We start from the raw sequence: 25,360 nt of genomic DNA on the forward strand, positions 1-25,360 counted from the left end.
TCATCCAAAATTAAGGAAATTGGAAAGACAGGAGATAATTGGAAAGTACAGAAAACACTCCAGATGAAGAAAGAAAAGGAGAGGGCCATGAAGAGATGAAGGGAAATGGTCACTCTACATGGACATGTACATTTGAAATGATTGCATAGGGTCTACAGAATTAGAATTGAAAATTACATTTTTAATAATGAAGACTAAGGCTTTGATTTTACATAGCAATCTTATAATATATCATACTGATTTTGTAAAATAATCTTATGACACCCAAAAGGAAGGAATTTGAGTCTGGAATTTACATCTATAAATTTTAATTTATAATATAAAACTTATACAATGAAAAACATAAGTCAAAAATTTATTATGGGGAACAACAAAATACAATTCAAATTTCCCAAACTTAATAGGGTCTTTGAGATTTTGATTGGTAAAAGACATGAGGTCTGACAAGATGCGTGAAACATGATCACACTCATTCAAAATTTTAATCGAAGTTTCGGGACGTTTATCACAAAAAGCACAGTCAGGAGAATCTTTTCTTCCAATTTTAAAAAGAAAAACGGGAGGCTTCTGTTGATACGAACTCCTCTCGTTGGAATAGAAATGCCTCTGGAAGCATAGGGACACCACTCTCTGCCTTCTCATAATTATAAGAGGATTATGAACGGCCATTCTTTTGTGTCAGCCATGTTGACATATTCTAGATTCGAAATAAAATGGTGGCTTACTGACTGAGCAATAATGCACCAGTATGCCCAGCAACTTGGAAGGTACAGTTCCCAGCTACGAAACCTTCATGCAGCTGAACAAAACCACGGATGGCGAAATTGAAGGACGTGAAACCGTAAAACGCTATTTGCATTGTCAATTCAGATCGCTAAACAACAAGCCAGTTGCGTACAACCTGACGTAATGATAGAATAGAAAGCTCCAGAGAGCATCAACCAATTACTATAATAGGGATATATAACGGGAGCCCTTTTCCGGCGCAGTTAACATGCTTGAAAAAAAGCCTGATGTTAATTTTTCCAAGCTGTTTGTCAGGATTAAACTGCACTTAATCTGTACTTTCGCTCGACCAGAATTAAATTGAATTTCACGGCGTTGCACAGCACCAAAATTAATGAGGACTAAACTTCTCTCTGCCCCACAGGGTTGTTTTTGTAAAACTCTCTGCCCGTCGAGGTTGTTTTGTTGGGAAAAAATATGAACACTCTCTTTTTACATAAAATTTGCAGGGCAACATTTTTGCAGTATCGATTCCCAATATTCCGAGTATGAAAAGGAAGACGCCAAAACAATGATATCAGCACGTGTACCTGTATCTTTGTAACACGATTTTGAGCCTGCTGGGTCAGGAGAGGGGACGAATTTTCCCAGAAATGATTGTCCATTATTTTGTTTTTCATCTGTGAAACAGCCCTCTCTTCATCAAAGGATACTAATGTCGATTGTTCATGACGTGTTGTTGATACCATTTTTTTTTTACCTAGCAAGATGTCCTCATGGGGGCCGATTTCCCACCCACCATCTCAGCTGGTGATGAATTCAACAAGGCCGGAAATCGAGCCATTCTGAGACAAAGCTAACAAATTTAGGGACCGTACCCTGCCGTGTTAACTTCATCTTAAATACTGACAGTTCAAAGCCCATTCAGGGGTTGGTTCAAAGTGTCCGTGACAAATTATTGTGGTTGTTATTTTGCACGTATAGGCACGAGATTATAAACAACGTAATCAGTTCTGCACTTACGTTGGAATAGACCAACTTCGCCTGCAATTTTCCTAGCAACGCAGGCCCCTTACTTAGCATTAGTAGGTACTGCCTGCACTTCACTGGTTTACCATTAAACGACTATGAAATGCACGCATAACGATCGCATCGCTACCAACGAAATGAGCACTCCCGACCAAATAACTCCTTTCAACCGATGAGGGGGTGTTTCTGCTCAAGGCGGATAGGCTGTTTGTCTTATAGGAAACTGAATTATTTTGCCTGCCATTTCCAGTAATACACACGCTTTAGCACCTTTAAGAGCTAACCCAGCTGCCGCTGAACGGGGAGGTGATTTGAGTGGACGGTAACCTCAGTAGATCTCATGTCAGGGGGTTACCAAGTATAAAAAGGAAGGGAGTTATTTGAGCCCCCTCTCACAATTTTGGATAAAAAATTCTCGCAAGATGTCAAAACGCTCCTCGCAGGGCGCTGTATTTTAAAGTTTGATTTATTGACTGTACATGTAGGGGCATGTGCACAAGTTTACCGATTGCACTGCGAATTATAAGAGACGGAAATTTACAAAACACATTCACGGCTGTATACTTGAACTTCGCAGCAGTCTTTATAAGTATGATAAAGTTCAGTCTGACGCCCATGGAAAGGGTTTAAAGTAGGCCTAGTGCAGAGGACAGGATTATCAAGATGGTCGATGTTCGCAAGTGTTTTTATAACGCCGGAGCTACATGCGTTGTACTTCGCGCCATGGGAATTATAAAACGCCATTTTCCACTTTCTTCAGTGTCTGCAGAATTTCTGCAGAACAATTAGGCCTGTATTATTCTTTCAGTTTTCCTGTAAGGCTATGTCACAACTTTCTTCCCCTGCACACCGTCACCCGTTACCGTGGCAACACGATAGGACCCGTATTTTGGCCAATAACAAATGTGCACTGTCGCTTCAAGGTACACAGGCCCAATCATTTTAGTTTGCTTCAACACACGTTCTCGAAAAATGACGTCACTGACCACCAATGCGACCCTGCATATCTCACTAAACACAAGAATGCGGTCTTTTATAAAATTTGAACTTCCTTTTTTTATTTTTTGTAAAAAAGCACAAAGCACAACATTTCACCATTCATTAAAATCATCCGCAAAAAGACACCATCAGTTTCCACGGTAATAATTCATTGGAGAGAAAATCAACCATATCCTTGGCAACTGGGCTTTCGGACTTCTAGCGAACACATAGCACTGTGCTTTCGTAAATGCGGAATAAGCGTGGAGGAGATGTTCTGCAGCTCTTTGTCTTAGCAATTGTTATATCCGGCAGAACTATTGTTTGTTTGCCTCTGTGGAAAAATATACAAAATAATACAGTAAAAAAGAAAAGAAAAAAACCCGAACAAGCACAGGAACGTACAAAATGCAGGGGCAATTGATGAAAAAAGCGAAAATTCACAATGGTCCGTCGGCCTGCAAGCCCGCATGCCGACAATTAGCACAGGAGCTGCACTCAAGCACCTGAGTAGCCGGGCCTAAGGTGACGAATGGAGCAGAGACTATGCAGCGTACTGCCGGTCGGCTGTGTGCACCAAAGATCGTACGCGGCGCTATATAATCTTTGGTGTGCATCGGATTTCACGCCAGAATCCATCGGAACTTGTTGGGGATAGGGAATGAATATAAAATTTTGGGAATTAAGGTCCATGTCCAAATGGCAGACGTTGGACCGATAGTTAAATTTGAGCGCCTGCCGTCCACGCGAGTACTGTAGTACATCGGTGTCGAGCGAAGTCGAGCAAGACATGCAGCTGTAAACCGGGAAAGGGCGGGGGAGTGGAGTTGCTGATTGCAACGCGGGACGGATCTTTTATGAGGCAAAGTCAGGACACTGAGAAGACAAAACCGTGACGGTGAACGATTTTGCAACGGGCTAACAACCCCACACCCCTGAAGATATGGAGTCCGCAACATCACAACAAACTGTACAAAGAATGGACAAAACAAACGCCTAAATGAATGAATGCCCGTCATTTGATTGGTGGGTTGTCGATCAGCTGTCATCGAGGTACATGTAGTTTTCATCACACACGATATCGCAGCACTATAAGAGAAATGCGCGAAGTCGTGGGTGATGCATGAACTTCTTGAGATCATGCAGTGCTTTGTTGTTCACGATTAATTGGGTAAGGATAATCATTCGGGCTTTTTACACCGATTACCTATATCGATCGCTCGCCGGGTGGATCCTGTATGAAATTTCTAACTTTAGTTCTTTTTTTTTTAAATGTTTAAACAGTCTTCCACAACCGTGAAAAAGAAAGGCGATCGGCTGATGGTGGCATTGTTGACATGCGCCGCGCAAACGAAAGCGAAATTGTGACGTCAGATCAATTTCATAAAAGTTGAGCGTGACGTCACATTTGCTTCGTTTTCGCCTGATGAATGAACTGGCGTTCGTCGACAGATCGCATGGAACAGTCACATGGCATTCTCAGTATTAAGGTCCGAGTGTATGTCCTGTTGTCAAGATTCCAAAGTCTTCTCGGGTGGGGTCGAGAGGGTAACCTTGCACCTATGACCAAGGAAATTTCGGGTATAACGAAGGGATTAAAACAACAAGCCACGGATTCATTTTCGTGCACTAGAAAGAACTCATTCAATGAAACGTCCCATTCACAGAGGAATTCTTACCACAGGACCCATCAACACTCATCGTATAACGTGTAGACGACTCTCATTTTGCCTAGAATTTTCACGGGCGGCCAAAGTTTGCAGATACATGTATGTCACCTTTTCGTTGGTTTTCGATTTAACCTCTAAATTCGTTCAAAATGAATAAATATCCCACTGTTTCAAAAGGATTGAATTTCCACTTAGTATTTAGTATTATGTGTTTAGTATTATGCGCTGTTCTGATAGCTGCGTGGGATTTTTGACACTTTGTGAATAATCCTTTTACTGTTGCACCGACGGCCAACCATAATTTTAGCAGCCACTTATAGGAAAACCACGATTGTGACGTCAAAAGGGCAGCCCTTATAAAATGGCAGTCAAAAAAAATTTTCATATAACACAGACCTTAACAGAATAACTTCTCAGACATTTCTTCGGTTCTTTATTGAGTTACAACGTAATCACAAAAGCCAGAAATATAATTCTTAAAGCAACGATTTCTCTATTTAAACTTTGTCCGTAGCGGATAAATTAAACTTATCAGTTCCCAATGCATATGTACAGTCACAAAAGCTATACACAACGCCGGGTTACAAACGATAACGTGGCTACGAGAAAAGTAGTCGAATGATATCAATATGCACGAATCCATGACACACTTTGCAAAATTACCCAAACAACTGTGGAAAGAAACAGAAAAAGGAATGTCACACGAAAGCCTATTGGAATTACAGGGGTAATTTAAGGAAAACGCAGACACAAAACTAGGGGAAGTGATACCACAATCGAAGTTTCCTACGGATAAAATTTCAAATAAATATTTTAAAAAAATCGAATAATAAAAAACGGTGGCTTTATTCATAAATTTCTACACTTAGTATACCGCATTAGGGGAGAGCTGTAAGATTGATTTCAATTTATTCTTTTATTTCCGAGGCAAAAACAGTCCGCGCGGACGAATAATTAATTTCCCATTTCCTCCTTTTCAGAAAATGCTTGGAAATGTATAAACTGAGCGTTTGTTTCAATATGAAAAATAACACAGAACTCGTGTAGAGAGCGACACCTTCTGATCACTGCACACCGGCCAGGTTTCGTTGGCGAGCGTTTGACCACTGACCGATTTTTGCCTGGGTAACCAGGATGAAATATGAAGCACAGTTTTAACAGGTGAATCGACTAGCGGTTGAGATAAGATCGCCCACTGAAACTTGGCCATAAGTCTAATTATGGGCTCTCTAAACAAAGGGCTCTCTCGCAATACGATCTTGTGTGAGGTTTCGGGTCTTTCCCAAGAACCATTTTGAAAATCTTTTTGCGTAATATGCGAAGTTTGAACAAAAAAACTTTTACGTTTGGAAACATTTGCTTCCACGCATTTTGGTTCTAATGTGTGGATCTGATACGAGCTCAACGCCACAGACAGGAAAAAAGCCCAGAGGTTTGAGAAACGTAAGGGACCAGTCTTTCTGCCCGGATGACCTCTGACAACAGGTCATGGGCATGCAGTGCTCCGTGTGAAATTATTCTTATTATTATATTTCTGGTAATGACACCAAGGATTCCTCAAAAGTGCACTGTAGCTCGCAAGCCTGAAGAAACCTGTAAAGAGGAGAGAGTGATAAGCATTTACAGTTTTGGAGGTGGGAGGAAGCCCCCAGAGGAATATTCTGGGTAAAACGTACAGAATCAGGTAGGGACTGAAAACCCAATCCACATGTGGACCGGGCCGGGATTTCGAACCCGGGCCGCAGGGGTGGAAGGCGGGGAAAGAACCACTACGCCAACCTGACTCCTCTCAGAGGTAGTCCCACTCAGCCTTCACAAAAGGTGAAGTAATTGCCCCAGCGAGTATGTACGGTAACCAATGAAATATCTATGGAATCGGAGAGGTAATTAATCTGCCCTCTTTCAATGAGGGCAGGCCATCAGTCTACTAGTCTGTTACCAAGGAAGACAAAAGAGTCTCCAAGAAATAAACCTGACCACCCCTTAGCATGATTCTATTTTTCCAGTTGGTCAAAAGCCCTCAAACCTTATTTCAACTAAGATAATCACTATGGAAATTAGCACTGGAAATTTCATTTCCTTCAAGCTTTCTTTTCTCGCATCTTTACGAAGTAAAATTCTTCAACCTAAATACAAATAATTCATTATTTTTGACCAAACAATGGCGACAGTACTCCTAAAAATATCCATGGATGTACAGTACACATTTACAGCTGGGGTGTGTATAAAAGATACAGAATTTGTTTTATACAAACACAAAAATTATTTCCGATCCGATTCCCAGTATTTCTCATATCAAATTGTAATCTGTACAAGTCCACGTTTATTTATTCTTCATTTTAGTTCGACTACATCATTTGGATAGGAATGCTGGTTCTGAATGACACAAAAATACATGAACTTTTTTTTCCTTTGAATAATAGGCTGCCAATTCAAATACTTCATCCAGTACACTCATGAAAGGAATTTAACACAGACACTGGGGAACGGAAAGCGACATCGGGAAAAAATAATAAAAAACAACACGATCGCGACCGCTACCTGCTCAATTATTCTTTTAGTCGGCACGACTGAACAATTCGATGCTTAATGCTTTTTTCTATTCAACAGTCAGGCCACTTGCTATTGCTGTGCTAAATTCCCATTCAGTGGGAAGGAGAACCGCCAAGTCATTGCTGCTTGGGATGGGTTATAGTATGAACTCGTGAAGGATACAGGGTCAGACATCTGAAGGTTTGGCCAGAGAAAATAACACTGAATGACCTTTAAGTGTTACAAAATATACTCTTGACAGAAAGTTTTCCACTTGAAAGTAACAAAAGAAAAGTTTAAATGTTTCATGTTCATTTTTTAAATCAGATTTGCACGCCCCCTTACTGAATCTTAACAAAAAACTAGGAAAACAATATACATCTTTTTGACAATGATCCCGCCTCTGAGTGGTGTCTTCGTATCACCGTGTTTGTCTTGGTGTGCCTTTCTTCAAAGTCACAGCAAGTATCGGGCCATCTGTTAGGGTTTATGTCATGGTATTCGACTGCACAAGCATCCCCGTCGCGTCGCAGTGTCACCCCACCCTCATCATCTGGGGCTGGACGTGATGCCAAAGACGGAGCCGGTCCTCAGGAGAAACTTCCGGAAAATCGACCTCAGCTCGGGCCGGAGGTCGAACATGACAACCTCGCACATTTGGCTGTAGTACTTGGACGCGTGAATCTTGAACTGCAGAGATAAACGGACACACCAATATATACCCCGTCACCACAGCAAGCAAAATAACGTCACAAAATAAAGTAGCAGTCTGCGTTATGATACTTGATCAACAGATTCTGCATCTTGATTGGCCTAGAGGTAGTCAGGTGGCAATCGCCATTTTTCACTCTGCTGTACCCTACCCATAGCAACCAATGTATAATCCGTATCACAACCGGTACTGAATGCCAAAGCTAGCACGTTTGGGCGTGGGACGTCAGGACCTACTCACTCTTTCATCGCTCATCTTGAGCACTTTGGTCAGCAGCAGGACAAGTAGAGACTTCCAGGCCGCCCGGTGGCTCTCAGAGTCTAGGGAGTTGAAGTACTCCAGGGCAGCTTGGCAAACACTGAGAAAAAAATGAGGGACACGGGCTTGAATCACAAGATGGCCGTTTTGGGTCACGGCCCCCGAATCCACTTCATCTATCGAACACTCTGAAAAGGGAAGGAGCCTGACCATTTTGCATATAATTACGGGTATAGCCCCACTTTGAAAAAAAAAACTTCATTTGGACAACAAAGAAGACAGGACTTTTTATCTATCAAAGTGAATACGTTGCATGCAAACTTGCATGTGTAAAAAGGTATTAGTGTGAGACCAGGTGCGTGAATCAACACGCCCATGCCCTCCATTCACTTGCACTGCGCTTCCTAGTCAAAATGACATCACACTTTGGTACTCTATATTTCTACCAGTGCCAGTGCTCAAGACTCTCCATTATCCCAGCTCGCCAGGCCAAGAAATACACCTGAAACCATCTCAGCTCCACCAGGAATGTTGAGCTCCATGTGTACCGTTTAAGGTGCAAATGGCTGATCATACACAGCAACCATCTCTGCCCTCACAGGTACTCAGGTGTATATCTTCCTGGGTGGAGAGGGGCAGGTGCGGGAGAAGTGGCTTGCCCAAGGTCACACCACGTGCTGGATTCGAACCTTCTCATCCTACAATAGAGACTTACAAACTCTCACCACTCTGCAACCCCCCCCATATCTGAATATTTAAGCGGTTTCAAACAAAATGATTTTCTTTGTTAATCAACTTACGAAACCAGAAAACACCTTATTTTCTGAATTCCTAGATATGCAGAGAATAACTCCACACTGCTCTGCAGTTAACAATTTTGTCTTTGGAAAGAAAAGTGCACACATGATTGAAGCTGTGCAGCGTTGCAGGACGAAGCATCTGTACATAAAGGCAGAATATCTTGCGAGGGCAAAGATTAGGAAAAAAATCCAAGAACCTGAGGAGTTTGTCTTCGATGACCGGCCACTCGGCTTGCCGGGTGTCATCGCTGTACATCTTGAAGAGGAGCCGCAGGCAGCAGGCGAGGCTGGCCGTCTCCTGGGTGGACAGGTTGGGCTTGTTCTTGCCACGGAAACCTGGGAGCGGGGGGAAGTTGGGAGTAAAAAAGGAAAAACGACTCTCAGAGCTGAGCTTTTCTAAGGAGTGGTCTTGGGTTGACAAGGACGGACAATGCTATTTTTAGTCAAAATTGTACGTTCTTCAAGTTATGACACCTGATCCGTAAACCCCATCCTTTGTTTCCCCCCCCAAAAAAATTGAAAAGGACACAAAACAACACAATACACGGCCAGGATTGCTGCACATGAGATTTGGGGTTGGTGTTTATTTCCTTCCATAGCAATCACACCTCCGAGAACCAGCTTGAAATAATAGATTGACTCTCCAGGACAGGAAAATTCCCTCTGGCAACAATTCCACATCAGACCACGTCGGTGCCAAATACACCACCAATTTTACCCTTCTTTTCCAACCTGTCCCCCCCCCATGCAATGGACCCTTTCAAAACCTGGTGGGTGTGATGCTGCAAATGACTGTCCAGTGTGGAATTCTCCATTTTTTCTAAGCGTGCCGTCCTCTACTGGAAGGTGAAATATGCCCACGCGAGGAAGTCTCTAGAATTACAGGATGTCCCGTTACTTTCCTTTATGTCTGCACAGAATTTTTTCCCCCGAGGGCTTCAGGCTGCTTCTACAATAAGCCACTTGCGAGTTGAATTTGAATAAAATCTGGTACACTGTGCTATCTGATTGCACAGAAACTTAACAATTTGAATTCCCCAGACTAAAGACACTATTGCTATACCTCGTGATTCGGGGCAAGCTTTTGCTTAGCGACCACCATCTCTGGAATAGATTGGTTCCTTTGTGCTGTTCTTATCCATTGAGAACAACGTATTGTTGCAAGGCGTCTCTTATGTAACTAAGCAAAGCTTGCCCCGCATCACGAGGTACAGCAACAGTGGCTTTAGTATGGAGAATTCAAATTGTTATGTTCATGTGAATTTAAAGAACTCAGTGTACCAGATTTTATTTAAATTTAACTCGCAAATGGCTTATTAGCAACAGTGCACGATGGCTAAGAGTGCGTTTATTGAATGCATGAAGCGAATCAGTGGAATAAACAATAATCTGGAGTTTGACATCGTTTATTTACCTGCCGATCGGAGCAACTCTCGCTGGGCATTATTGCTATTGAACTCCTTGGCGAAGCTGTGCGACTCCATCAGGCAATCCATCAGTAAGAAGAGCTGATTGGAGGAGAGAAATCGGTACATACCCGGGTCCTCGCCGCTCAGGGTGGACTCTGAGGACACCGACAGCTCATCCGTCGTGTTATCCTGGGGAAAACACAGGATGACTCACTGAATAACACCATCCACCAGATAGTGGAACTCTGTACCATACGTAAGCCTTACAACACAAATCTGTGGCAAAGCTACACAAGTGAGTGCCGAAGTGACTACGTCACGCACACAATTAGTGTGTAAAAGGCATTAGCGCGAGAACCAGCGAGTGAACCAACACGCGCGCGTATTCCATTCGTTTGCACTGCACTTTCTGGTTCGTCACACTTCGGTACTCTATATACTTATGGTCAATTTGTACAGCAACTTTACCAGGGTTCCTGCACCTAAAGGACAATTAAATTCCATGACTTTTCCATGACTTTTCCATGACCAAATTATGAAAATCCACAACCAAATAATGCAATTTCTTGGACTATTCGGCCTTTTAGGTTGCAAATACAATCACAGGTTTTATGCGCTTATTTCTGATGATAGAAATCACACAGTGTTTTATGACTTCCATGACAAAATTCCATGACTTTTCCATGACTTTAGTCATTTTTACAAAATTCCATGACTTTTCCAGGCCTGAAACAGGAAAAACAAATTTCCATGACTTTTCCAGGCCGCAGGAACCCTGCTTTACAGCAACTTCGCAAATCTTGGAGAAGGCCAGCCACAGATTTCACACCAGCTTTTCCTTTTCAATATTACAGCAGGCCTTAACCACTTGCCGCCGGGGACTCCGGTTTCGGGCACCGTGTGTTTATATGTGTGGCCGGGGTCTCCGAAATCGGACAAAGGGAAACAGGCCTTGAAACAAAAGACCGTACTCGAAACAAAAAACCCGGCTGCTGGGCATTACCGACATTTTTTCACTCTCAGTAGAGTGAGACGCTCTGCCATGATAAAAATCAAAATAAGGCCGAAAATCTCACGCCTCTCTCCTAGTAAAATATTCCACTGCCCCCCTCAAAATACAAAACTGCATTTGCAAGGAGAGGGAGCTAGTAAGTCACTGTCGCGTTCACCATGTTTCCCTGATGGGTGTGCAATTTTGCCACGTTTTGAGCTCTGTACAACCTGCTCGTCATGTGCATCCGCGCAGAGCCTGAAACTGAGCTGAAACCTCAGAGTGGTTTCTGTTTTGAAACAGAAATTAATGGTTTAGATTTTAAAAATCTGACGGGGAGATTTTGTTCTGTCCATTGTTGACTGCAAACGGGAACAACAACTTTGGATGAAGAGCATCAAGTTCTCTACTGCTATCACTCAAATTACAGCCTCCAGGCTGACTTACACGTGTAAAATGTTCTTACGTGTTGAAACACTTGCAAGAATGTGAAACCATCGGGGAAACGCTGCTAACGTGACAGCACCCTCCCCCCTTTTCTGTGTTTTGTGTCATTTCTCGTACGCTACTTGGTAAGTTCAGAAATGCAGATCATGACTGAGTTAATGAGGCGAATGTTGATCAGTGGTGTCAACCCGCACGAAAGCTGTCGCTGGAGAACAAAGCGCCCTCGTCCAACTAGGCATGGTGTCCATATCACACTGGGCTGCAGTGGTAAAATCATAAAACTTGTAAACATGCTCTGTCCTTTTAGAGAGCTGTGGAAACTAACCCAGGTCGAGGGAGAAGAGTTGAAGAAGTGAACCCCTACCTGGGCTGCTTTGAGGTTGTCCGCGTCTTCGTGCCGACTGGTGGCCGGGAAGAATACAATGTTGTCAATGGTCTGAATGAGCTCCAGCTGCACCACGCACTTGATGAGCAAGCTGGAGAAGATCTTCTGGTCGGCGGGCGTTTCTGGGGGAGCAAGGAGAGAGAGACAGGAGTTATCAGCTCCCTGCACGTACCTCAGAGAAGACTTTGAGAGAACTCTCGACTTTGCCGCGTGGGCTTTTTACGAGAGCCACGCGTGGACACTTGACACCGATGGTGAACGGGAACCAGTTTGCATATATTACAAATGGAACAAACAAATCAAGGGCAAGATGATCCAATAGGCACGGCAGGCACTATGCCTAGGGCCAATGAAAATTTAACTTGTTGACAAAAAAACATCCCACATCAGCACTCGCACACACACAAGAAGACTGATGTCAAAAGTGTGGACTGCGTACAACCATTCAGAGATGTGCCTGACCATTATGCAACGGAGTTACGTGACGTTGACCTTTTCCCAAGATGTGGCGAGGGCTTTTACTTATCTGAACCCACTGACAATAGTTCATCAGTCACGTGAATTGCTCATATCCATGCATAGGAATGACATGCTTTTACATGGGACTATGTCCCTTAAGTGAGGAAACATGGTGTACACCCATACCTGTTTTGCATACAAAGTGTGGACATTCCTTTGTCCTCCTGTGGTTAAGGAAACTTGAGGGAAATGCTCCTTTTTCTCCAACTAGGAGAACTCCTTCCAGCTGGATTTTTGATGATTTCCTGGACTGTTCCTCTTCATTTTGCCACAGATAACCTTGACCCCAAAATGCCTCTGAAATTGTTTTTCAGAGGGAAAACATTGTGTGGACGCGTGCAAGTCCACACAACGCCATCGCATACTACATTATTTGGACTTCTTTTGTGCAGAGGTCCACACTATGTACGCCATGCCTGCACACCCACACACGCTGTACATGCACGATCAATTCCTGTTGAAAAGTATGGCCTTTGCTTTTGCACTGAAATTCGAAATTAAAATTTTCCGAGCCAGCCCGTGTCAATCTTTGTCGGTGACAGCAAATTTCTCCAGAAACGATCTCTCACTGTGGACAACAATTAAACATTTCCTACTGTGGATGTCTGGGGCCCGGCCGCTGGTCTTGCTCTCCATGCTGGTCGCGCTGGCCACGCTGTGCTCGCTGCCTGCCCGGCGTAGGTCCGCTCTCCGCTCGACGGCCGTGGGAGGTGGGTGGTCCTCCTTATCGACGGAGGCAGGTGATCCCGAGAGCAGGGAGGGGGAATCCTGCAGTGGTCGAGAACGGAACAACATCTGGTCAACAGAGGTGGAGAATTTCTTGGAACAACTGACAACTAACGCGGCAACCGAATCTTAGTCTTAATCTTATGTTTCCCTGACAGACTCTTTCCATGCCATAGAACTGGCTACGGACTGAAGTCAGCTTTCCATTTTGATATATCACTCAAACAGACTGTAGACTGTATTCATGTGTCGGCCATCTTGAATTGAGCGTGAGGTAACTTTTTCATTTTGGGAACCTGAGAGTAAACACAGCAGCAATACAATTGAGGATCAATACAAATTCACACCAGCTTTTGTTGAAAAAGATTAAAAATTTGTGATAAATTATATCTACATGTTTCAAGTCGCTTAGAAAACTGAAAGTGAGGTTTGGAACCCGAGAAAGTCTGACACCACCCCATTTAACAGATTACATTGAATAGGCTTCACCATGGCTAAGGTCGATTGGAGAGTTTTTAGATGCTGGTGGCAGCAAACACACTGCTCCTTTCTGCCAGTTCTGAGCACGCAAACAACCATGGAAACGGACCAGAAGTGTACCAAATCTCCTTCCAACATCCTGACCTCTACGAATATGACACGCGATACCTTGAGGGCTCCTCACACTCATCACCATGTGAGATTCTCCAAGGCCTCGTAACTCAAACAAGCTTCGAGCAAATTTGGCTGGGTCGGCTCACAAACTTAACTGAGTTTGCAACCTTGGAAGTACACCTACAAATAAGCATTTCGTACAAAGCTGCGAGGTTTTTCCTCAGGACCTTACTGTTACTATGGCAACCAGTATGCCTGTTGTAGGCATGCACGGAGAGAACATTCAACATAAAAAGTTTTTGATCTCAAATTCTAATAATTTGCTCCAACGAATCTTTTGAGAATTTTCCAAAATTCCTTCGGGTTGGGTTCAACATTCGATCACACAATTCACGTCTTGAACCTCTGAGAGCGTACTGCTTAGTACTGACATACACAACAAAAAGTGGGAAATCAAAGGGGTTGCCTCAACTCTGGGCACGCAATGAATTCTGAATGGAAGCTCACGTGATCAGGAGTTGGTAGAGAATCTCTGCTGATTGTGTCGGCATCTTTGGCTGGCTGTCCGTCGCCATGGTGTTCCTCCGGTCTCCAAGACAACAGACTACAACACAAAGACAGATATTCAGGTTAAGACAAGCCCTTGGAAGCCCTCATCTTTTTTTCATCTGCATCATCATGGCTGTTTTCATCAGGACGACAGACTGAGTGATACCTCAAACCGAAGAGTTCAGTTTGCTCTTTGCAATACAGACTAAAAAACAAAAGTCACGTAAGCTGTCCTCAAAAGACAACAAACAGCCAGCGAATGTCGGATTTTCTTACCCAAAAAAGCTGCTGGGGCATTTTTTTCCCCCCACAAATTCTTCAACCTTGCAATTGTGCTTTGACCCAACCAAGCATGATGCATAAACATGTCAACAACGGAAATGAAAAAAAAAATTCTTAAATGAGTGTACACGTCCTCCGTGGAATAAATAAGGAAAATGATGTGTGATTACACATCATCTGGTGTCAAGTGGCGGTGTCAGTTTTCAAGTTTCTACAAAACCAAATTTGGCCTGCAGTTGACTAAATGTGTAGAAGAGTACACAACAGAAATGTTTGGTGTCCGTTACAAGATGAGGCACTGCCAAACATTAAAACCACTGTCCATTAATATGCAAACATCATAGGCGTAAAGATTGAAGATTATTGGTCAGATTTGTGGAGTAACAGAGAGAATTGGGAGCTCACCCGTGGGGTATGGTGCTCTTGAAGATGTCCAGCATGCAGGTGCAGACACGGTCCCAGGTGGTGGCGCTGAAGGACGCTCCGTTGCTGATCACCAGCTGCTCCAGGCAGTTGGTGCCCGACCGCGCCAACTGCTCGTTGTCTGGACAGAACAGAAAAATGAACATGGTATTAACAGACTTCCTCAGACCTCACTAACCGTAACTAACCTGGATCCTTCAATCATCCACTGCGTTTTGGGAGGCAGGTCCCTTGTATGCTCTTGATTTGTGCACATTCTGATGAAAATTGGTTGCTTGCACTCAACACAGTTTACATGCACAAACCAGTGTGCGCATATGTATCCTTGACTTTAGTCTGTAGCACCTAACAGCATCATCTCTGGACTCCTGTACACAGTCCATGAAGCGATTCACTTCTGGCCGTGCTCAAATCAAAAGGCAGCGGCTGAGCGTTACACAGTTGACTATGGGATGTAGCTTCAGCCGCTGGCCAGTGGCTTCCACACAAACATGTCCCGTGTTCAGCTGTAGCCACAACTTTTGCACGCAGCCTCCTGGGGTCCACGTTTGCGGTCAAATCCAAAACTGGTTCACTTGTTTCTCTTTGATCAAATGTACTAATTCTTAATGCATAAATCATGGCCGATTATAATGAACCAGTTCAGTGTTTCACAAAGCCAAGGTCTTTCGGGAACAAAGCTCACAGTTGAGCGGTGCACGGGCACAGCTGTTCCTGAATATCCTTGTAGAGAGCACATGCTGTTGGAATACACCGAACTGGATCAATGCCAAATAAATTCAGGCATGGAACAAAATTAACCGATTCTTGGTTATGACCACTTAAACACAGCTCAAACAAAACCTCTTGTCACAAGACCAAGGCACACAATTTTGAGCACAACGCATGCATCGTCAATGGATAAATGGCGTTGTGGCACTCTCACCTTGTTGGACGCACCACAGGAGTTGCTGGAGGAGGTCTTCCAAGAGAATCTCGTTGAGGACATCAAAGTATTGCGTGAAGACGTCCACGATGGCGAACAGCGCGTGGTTACAGGTTGTCATCATCCATTCCGTTTTCTGCTCATGGTTTAAAAAAATACAGGTTATACAGAGTGAATGGGTGCTTCGCTACAGACAACATACTGGATCAGCCAAGCAAACTGCCTGAACCTACAGACGACATACTTGATCAGCCAAGCAAACTGCCTGAACCTACAGACGACATACTTGATCAGCCAAGCAATTTGCCTGAACCTACAGATGACATAATTGATCAGCCAAGCAAACTGCCTGAACCTACAGATGACATACTGGATCAGCCAAGCAAACTGCCTGAACCTACAGACGACATACTTGATCAGCCAAGCAAACTGCCTGAACCTACAGACGACATACTGGATCAGCCAAGCAAACTGCCTGAACCTACAGACGACATACTTGATCAGCCAAGCAAACTGCCTGAACCTACAGACGACATACTGGATCAGCCAAGCAAACTGCCTGAACCTACAGACGACATACTTGATCAGCCAAGCAAACTGCCTGAACCTACAGACGACATACTTGATGGGCCAAGCAAACTGCCTGAACCTACAGACGACATACTGGATCAGCCAAGCAAACTGCCTGAACCTACAGACGACATACTTGATCAGCCAAGCAATTTGCCTGAACCTACAGATGACATAATTGATCAGCCAAGCAAACTGCCTGAACCTACAGATGACATACTGGATCAGCCAAGCAAACTGCCTGAACCTACAGACGACATACTGGATCAGCCAAGCAAACTGCCTGAACCTACAGACGACATACTGGATCAGCCAAGCAAACTGCCTGAACCTACAGACGACATACTTGATCAGCCAAGCAAACTGCCTGAACCTACAGACGACATACTTGATCAGCCAAGCAAATTGCCTGAACCTACAGACGACATACTGGATCAGCCAAGCAAATTGCCTGAACCTACAGGCGACATACTTGATCAGCCAAGCAATTTGCCTGAACCTACAGGTGACATACTTGATCAGCCAAGCAAATCACCTGAACCTACAGACGACATACTTGATCAGCCAAGCAAATTGCCTGAACCTACAGACGACATACTTGATCAGCCAAGCAAACTGCCTGAACCTACAGACGACATACTTGATCAGCCAAGCAAAAAGCCTGAACCTACAGACGACATACTTGATCAGCCAAGCAAACTGCCTGAACCTACAGACGACATACTTGATCAGCCAAGCAAATCGCCTGAACCTACAGACGACATACTTGATCAGCCAAGCAAATCACCTGAACCTACAGGTGACATACTTGATCAGCCAAGCAAATTGCCTGAAGCTACAGGCGACATACTTGATCAGCCAAGCAAATCACCTGAACCTACAGACGACATACTTGATCAGCCAAGCAAATTGCCTGAACCTACAGACGACATACTTGATCAGCCAAGCAAACTGCCTGAACCTACAGACGACATACTTGATCAGCCAAGCAAACTGCCTGAACCTACAGACGACATACTGGATCAGCCAAGCAAACTGCCTGAACCTACAGATGACATACTGGATCAGCCAAGCAAACTGCCTGAACCTACAGACGACATACTTGATCAGCCAAGCAAACTGCCTGAACCTACAGACGACATACTTGATCAGCCAAGCAAACTGCCTGAACCTACAGACGACATACTGGATCAGCCAAGCAAACTGCCTGAACCTACAGATGACATACTGGATCAGCCAAGCAATTTGCCTGAACCTACAGATGACATACTGGATCAGCCAAGCAAACTGCCTGAACCTACAGACGACATACTGGATCAGCCAAGCAAACTGCCTGAACCTACAGACGACATACTTGATCAGCCAAGCAATTTGCCTGAACCTACAGATGACATAATTGATCAGCCAAGCAAACTGCCTGAACCTACAGATGACATACTGGATCAGCCAAGCAAACTGCCTGAACCTACAGACGACATACTTGATCAGCCAAGCAAACTGCCTGAACCTACAGACGACATACTGGATCAGCCAAGCAAACTGCCTGAACCTACAGACGACATACTTGATCAGCCAAGCAAACTGCCTGAACCTACAAACGACATACTTGATCAGCCAAGCAAACTGCCTGAACCTACAGACGACATACTGGATCAGCCAAGCAAACTGCCTGAACCTACAGATGACATACTGGATCAGCCAAGCAATTTGCCTGAACCTACAGATGACATACTGGATCAGCCAAGCAAACTGCCTGAACCTACAGACGACATACTGGATCAGCCAAGCAAACTGCCTGAACCTACAGACGACATACTTGATCAGCCAAGCAAACTGCCTGAACCTACAGACGACATACTTGATCAGCCAAGCAATTTGCCTGAACCTACAGATGACATAATTGATCAGCCAAGCAAACTGCCTGAACCTACAGATGACATACTGGATCAGCCAAGCAAACTGCCTGAACCTACAGACGACATACTGGATCAGCCAAGCAAACTGCCTGAACCTACAGACGACATACTGGATCAGCCAAGCAAACTGCCTGAACCTACAGACGACATACTGGATCAGCCAAGCAAACTGCCTGAACCTACAGACGACATACTTGATCAGCCAAGCAAATTGCCTGAACCTACAGACGACATACTGGATCAGCCAAGCAAATTGCCTGAACCTACAGGCGACATACTTGATCAGCCAAGCAATTTGCCTGAACCTACAGGTGACATACTTGATCAGCCAAGCAAATCACCTGAACCTACAGACGACATACTTGATCAGCCAAGCAAATTGCCTGAACCTACAGACGACATACTTGATCAGCCAAGCAAACTGCCTGAACCTACAGACGACATACTTGATCAGCCAAGCAAAAAGCCTGAACCTACAGACGACATACTTGATCAGCCAAGCAAACTGCCTGAACCTACAGGCGACATACTTGATCAGCCAAGCAAATCGCCTGAACCTACAGACGACATACTTGATCAGCCAAGCAAACTGCCTGAACCTACAGACGACATACTGGATCAGCCAAGCAAACTGCCTGAACCTACAGACGACATACTTGATCAGCCAAGCAAACTGCCTGAACCTACAGACGACATACTTGATCAGCCAAGCAAACTGCCTGAACCTACAGACGACATACTGGATCAGCCAAGCAAACTGCCTGAACCTACAGATGACATACTGGATCAGCCAAGCAATTTGCCTGAACCTACAGATGACATACTGGATCAGCCAAGCAAACTGCCTGAACCTACAGACGACATACTTGATCAGCCAAGCAATTTGCCTGAACCTACAGATGACATAATTGATCAGCCAAGCAAACTGCCTGAACCTACAGATGACATACTGGATCAGCCAAGCAAACTGCCTGAACCTACAGACGACATACTGGATCAGCCAAGCAAACTGCCTGAACCTACAGACGACATACTGGATCAGCCAAGCAAACTGCCTGAACCTACAGACGACATACTGGATCAGCCAAGCAAACTGCCTGAACCTACAGACGACATACTTGATCAGCCAAGCAAATTGCCTGAACCTACAGACGACATACTGGATCAGCCAAGCAAATTGCCTGAACCTACAGGCGACATACTTGATCAGCCAAGCAATTTGCCTGAACCTACAGGTGACATACTTGATCAGCCAAGCAAATCACCTGAACCTACAGACGACATACTTGATCAGCCAAGCAAATTGCCTGAACCTACAGACGACATACTTGATCAGCCAAGCAAACTGCCTGAACCTACAGACGACATACTTGATCAGCCAAGCAAAAAGCCTGAACCTACAGACGACATACTTGATCAGCCAAGCAAACTGCCTGAACCTACAGATGACATACTTGATCAGCCAAGCAAATCGCCTGAACCTACAGACGACATACTTGATCAGCCAAGCAAATCACCTGAACCTACAGGTGACATACTTGATCAGCCAAGCAAATTGCCTGAAGCTACAGGCGACATACTTGATCAGCCAAGCAATTTGCCTGAACCTACAGGTGACATACTTGATCAGCCAAGCAAATCACCTGAACCTACAGACGACATACTTGATCAGCCAAGCAAATTGCCTGAACCTACAGACGACATACTTGATCAGCCAAGCAAACTGCTTGAACCTACAGACGACATACTTGATCAGCCAAGCAAACTGCCTGAACCTACAGACGACATACTTGATCAGCCAAGCAAACTGCCTGAACCTACAGGTGACATACTTGATCAGCCAAGCAATTTGCCTGAACCTACAGGTGACATACTTGATCAGCCAAGCAAATCACCTGAACCTACAGATGACATACTTGACCAGCCAAGCAAACTGCTTGAACCTACAGACGACATACTTGATCAGCCAAGCAAACTGCTTGAACCTACAGACGACATACTTGATCAGCCAAGCAAACTGCCTGAACCTACAGACGACATACTTGATGGGCCAAGCAAATTGCCTGAACCTACAGACGACATACTTGATGGGCCAAGCAAATTGCCTGAACCTACAGACGACATACTTGATCAGCCAAGCAATTTGCCTGAACCTACAGATGACATAATTGATCAGCCAAGCAAACTGCCTGAACCTACAGATGACATACTGGATCAGCCAAGCAAACTGCCTGAACCTACAGACGACATACTGGATCAGCCAAGCAAACTGCCTGAACCTACAGACGACATACTTGATCAGCCAAGCAAACTGCCTGAACCTACAGACGACATACTTGATCAGCCAAGCAAACTGCCTGAACCTACAGACGACATACTGGATCAGCCAAGCAAACTGCCTGAACCTACAGACGACATACTTGATCAGCCAAGCAAATTGCCTGAACCTACAGACGACATACTGGATCAGCCAAGCAAATTGCCTGAACCTACAGGCGACATACTTGATCAGCCAAGCAATTTGCCTGAACCTACAGGTGACATACTTGATCAGCCAAGCAAATCACCTGAACCTACAGACGACATACTTGATCAGCCAAGCAAACTGCCTGAACCTACAGACGACATACTTGATCAGCCAAGCAAACTGCCTGAACCTACAGACGACATACTTGATCAGCCAAGCAAAAAGCCTGAACCTACAGACGACATACTTGATCAGCTAAGCAAACTGCCTGAACCTACAGGCGACATACTTGATCAGCCAAGCAAATCGCCTGAACCTACAGACGACATACTTGATCAGCCAAGCAAATCACCTGAACCTACAGGTGACATACTTGATCAGCCAAGCAAATTGCCTGAAGCTACAGGCGACATACTTGATCAGCCAAGCAATTTGCCTGAACCTACAGGTGACATACTTGATCAGCCAAGCAAATCACCTGAACCTACAGACGACATACTTGATCAGCCAAGCAAATTGCCTGAACCTACAGACGACATACTTGATCAGCCAAGCAAACTGCTTGAACCTACAGACGACATACTTGATCAGCCAAGCAAACTGCCTGAACCTACAGACGACATACTTGATCAGCCAAGCAAACTGCCTGAACCTACAGGTGACATACTTGATCAGCCAAGCAATTTGCCTGAACCTACAGGTGACATACTTGATCAGCCAAGCAAATCACCTGAACCTACAGACGACATACTTGATCAGCCAAGCAAACTGCTTGAACCTACAGACGACATACTTGATCAGCCAAGCAAACTGCTTGAACCTACAGACGACATACTTGATCAGCCAAGCAAACTGCCTGAACCTACAGACGACATACTTGATGGGCCAAGCAAATTGCCTGAACCTACAGACGACATACTTGATGGGCCAAGCAAATTGCCTGAACCTACAGACGACATACTTGATCAGCCAAGCAATTTGCTGAACCTACAGACGACATACTTGATCAGCCAAGCAAATTGCCTGAACCTACAGACGACATACTTGATCAGCCAAGCAAATTGCCTGAACCTACAGACGACATACTTGATCAACAAAGCAATTTGCTTGAACAAGAATCAGATGTCACAGGCTCATTTTGGCAGTGGCAACCAATACCTGATTCAGTTGTTTATCACTGGCATTTTGCAATTTCTAGTCAGTACACGTTTGATTTAAGAAATGGTTTTTGTTTTGACAAATGCCAAATTGTGCCCCTGGTGAAGACTAAAATAACACTTTGCTGGCAAAATGCTATGTCATGAGTGCGTGATGACAGCATTGTGGAAAGAGATGAGCAGCCGCCGATGACACTTTATAGGAAAGAGGCGGCCCGCATGACAACCACTAGGCTAGACCAGAATGGTCAACTAGTCTGGTCCTTTACCACCTGTGACTCTGCATGCGCTTGGCCAAAGGGAGTCATTCAGTCGAGCTACGTTGAGGGCAATACAACAAAGTGGGGCATCTTTCTGCGGCTCCCTCTATGTGTTAACGATGTACTGTGGTGCTTATCTATCACACAGTATGCATTGCCAATGCACCACTGAGTTTGGCGAATGCTTTACAAGAGTGAAAAATCAAGACAAAAATTGCTGCCACGGTAAAAACACGTCGTCTCTTCACTTTGAAATGCCCTTCCTGCACTACCGTTCTCAACAGGGTAAGAATGAAGGGATGGGGTGAAGGGTCCAGTCTGATTCAGAGGCCTGTTCATACAGGGGCGTTTTAAGGGAGAGTCACCATACTACACAGTACTGATCATTTACAAAAGCGCCAAAGAAAAAAAAACAGCGCAGTATCACACTGATGAACGTGTCACAATGAATGAATGGCCTCTACCTATTTTAAAGAATGCGCAGAAAAGCTCTACATTGCTACACTGAAGAATGCACTGATTGGCAGAATCAGGATTCAAATGCACTGACTGGCCAGTCAAGATTCAAATGCACTGATTGGCCAGACTCAAGATTCAAATGCACTGATTGGCCAGACTCAAGATTCAAATGCAGTGATTGGCCAGACTCAAGATTCAAATGCACTGATTGGCCAGACTCAAGATTCAAATGCACTGATTGGCCAGACTCAAGATTCAAATGCACTGATTGGCCAGACTCAAGATTCAAATGCAGTGATTGGCCAGACTCAAGATTCAAATGCAGTGATTGGCCAGACTCAAGATTCAAATGCACTGACTGGCCAGAATTAAGATTCACAAATGCACTGATTGGCCAGACTCAAGATTCAAATGCACTGATTGGCCAGAGTCAAGATTCAAATGCAGTGATTGGCCAGACTCAAGATTCAAATGCACTGACTGGCCAGAATTAAGATTCACAAATGCACTGATTGGCCAGACTCAAGATTTAAATGCATTGATTGGCCAGAGTCAAGATTCAAATGCACTGATTGGCCAGACTCAAGATTCAAATGCACTGACTGGCCAGAATTAAGATTCACAAATGCACTGATTGGCAAGACTCAAGATTCAAATGCACTGATTGGCCAGACTCAAGATTCAAATGCAGTGATTGGCCAGACTCAAGATTCAAATGCACTGATTGGCCAGAGTCAAGATTCAAATGCAGTGATTGGCCAGACTCAAGATTCAAATGCACTGATTGGCCAGAGTCAAGATTCAAATGCACTGATTGGCCAGAATCAAGATTCAATGAGAATTTTGCCTCCCCCCATAAAAAGAGATCACTTGAGTTTCCAAGTTCAGCATTTTACTTGAATGCAAGAACTATCGATGTAATACGAAAACGGCAAACTGAAACAGGCAAGTCTCAGTTACTTTCACTCAAAATACTGCTTTGATGAGTGAATAGGCCCGCTAAGTTTAAATGAAATAAATGTTTTTTTATGAAATAATTGTTACTTGTGCTGTTAGTGATGTTAACTCTGAGAAGAAAAAATGGACGCATGGAACTGTTTCTCATGGCAGAATGGGTGAAAGTCCGCCCTCTGTTGGTGGCTTTGTGGAAACTCTGCAGGCATGCGCAGGCTAAATGTGTGGAAAGTCACAGCACCCTACTGGTCAAACAGGTATTCAAAACTAGTCTAGTTCCCTGCCTTAAAACATCCTTCATGTCTCCTAAATTAGGTCAGGTGGCCACCACTGTCAAACATAACGCAGTGCAGTTTCAGTTTTAAGATGGAGCTCAAAAGTGTCCATTTGTGTTTTAAAAAGACAGCCTCCGCAAAGGTCGTATGCAAACGGCAATAGGCGTTCAAACTTACAATCAGTAAAATTGCAGCAAAGCAAATGGGAGACAAAATGGCGATTTATACGCTGCAGACATTCGTGAACATGAAAAACAACGAAATTCAGAGCAGCAGGTGTGGAAAGGAATGAGAGTAACAGTAATGTGACCATGGTGGCTACTGGACCTAGAGACGAGCACCTGACTAGGGAACCAGACTAGTCTTCAACGAGCATAGAACACTTTCACAGTTTTTAACACTTCCACATTTAATCAACAGAACAGGGTTTTGGTAACGTTGTTAGTAGGGTGGAGATCGGCTCCAGGTTTTTTGAGGGCGGACCATAAAAATATCCATCTCACTTCTAAGACCTGTTCCGGGAGCTTCATGTTGTCGAAGATGCGGAAGACAATCCGGAAGAGGTCCTTCCACCAGTGCTGGTAGAACGTGTGGCCGTAGCTCTTCATGATCTCGAACATGACGGTCAAACCCCTGAAAGGTTGCAACAGATTGGGAGGTTATAGCAGAAGGGCGGGTGGACCGGTGGTTAGGGTTTGCGGCTTGTGATTGAAAGGTCAAGGGTTCCAATCGGTTGCTGGTCTTACAGTGTGTTGACAGCTTTTTTGATTTAGAAGGGGCTGAACAACTGAATAGGGTTTGTGGCTTGCAAATCTGAGGGTCTAGGGTTCAAATCCAGCTGGTCAAGTGATGTTTATAGCTCTTTGATTCAAAGTTTTTTTGGGGGGGGAATAGGGTTGTGCCTTGTGATCAAAGGGTCAAGGCTTTGAATCCTGCTACTGGCCCTGTGATGTGTTCACAGCTCTCTCATTCAGAGGTTTTTTCAGGGGGGTGGTAGGTTGGATATCATGTGGTCTGGGGTCAAGGGTACGAATCTGGCGGCTGGCCTTACTCTGTGTTTACTGTTCTTTGACCTGGAGGGGTCTTATAAGGGAACAGGGTTTGCGACCTATGATCAGGGGGTCAGACCGAGGTTCAAATCCAGCTGCTGACATCGCGTGGTGTCCTTGAGCAGACCACTTAACACTGATTTACCACTGTCCACCAAAACATGGGTACCCACACTAGCTGGGAAGCAACCTGTGATATGGCAGCAACTTAAGGTGAGGAAAGAACCACTGTGCCAACCTCTATCCCTTGCTATATCACATGGAGCAAACTTGATACAAACATGAGCCTAACGACATG

The 25,360-nt window shown here is 44.5% G+C and overlaps 1 protein-coding gene across 2 annotated transcripts in view; it reads right to left on the bottom strand.

Moving 5' to 3' along the window:
* Positions 1–4,813: 4,813 nt before the first annotated feature.
* Positions 4,814–25,360, bottom strand: part of LOC110978672 (brefeldin A-inhibited guanine nucleotide-exchange protein 1-like) — a 55,196-nt gene continuing 34,649 nt past the window's right edge. Inside the window, exons 25-34 of one of the 2 annotated variants that reach the window (XM_022233837.2) lie at positions 24,526–24,646; positions 15,956–16,091; positions 15,013–15,151; positions 14,284–14,380; positions 13,053–13,224; positions 11,917–12,059; positions 10,120–10,303; positions 8,903–9,041; positions 7,888–8,005; positions 4,814–7,625 (exon numbers count right to left, since the gene is read on the bottom strand). In XM_022233837.2, coding sequence (XP_022089529.2) covers positions 7,485–7,625; positions 7,888–8,005; positions 8,903–9,041; positions 10,120–10,303; positions 11,917–12,059; positions 13,053–13,224; positions 14,284–14,380; positions 15,013–15,151; positions 15,956–16,091; positions 24,526–24,646 — 1,390 coding nt within the window. In that variant the 3' untranslated portion in view covers positions 4,814–7,484. Of the gene's footprint in view, positions 7,626–7,887; positions 8,006–8,902; positions 9,042–10,119; positions 10,304–11,916; positions 12,060–13,052; positions 13,225–14,283; positions 14,381–15,012; positions 15,152–15,955; positions 16,092–24,516; positions 24,647–25,360 lie in introns of both variants that reach the window. The other variant, XM_022233835.2, reaches the window with a different exon arrangement.

This window comes from Acanthaster planci, linkage group LG18 (assembly GCF_054643075.1).
Source record: "Acanthaster planci isolate LZ-2023a linkage group LG18, COTS_SCS, whole genome shotgun sequence".
NCBI lineage: Eukaryota > Metazoa > Echinodermata > Asteroidea > Valvatida > Acanthasteridae > Acanthaster > Acanthaster planci.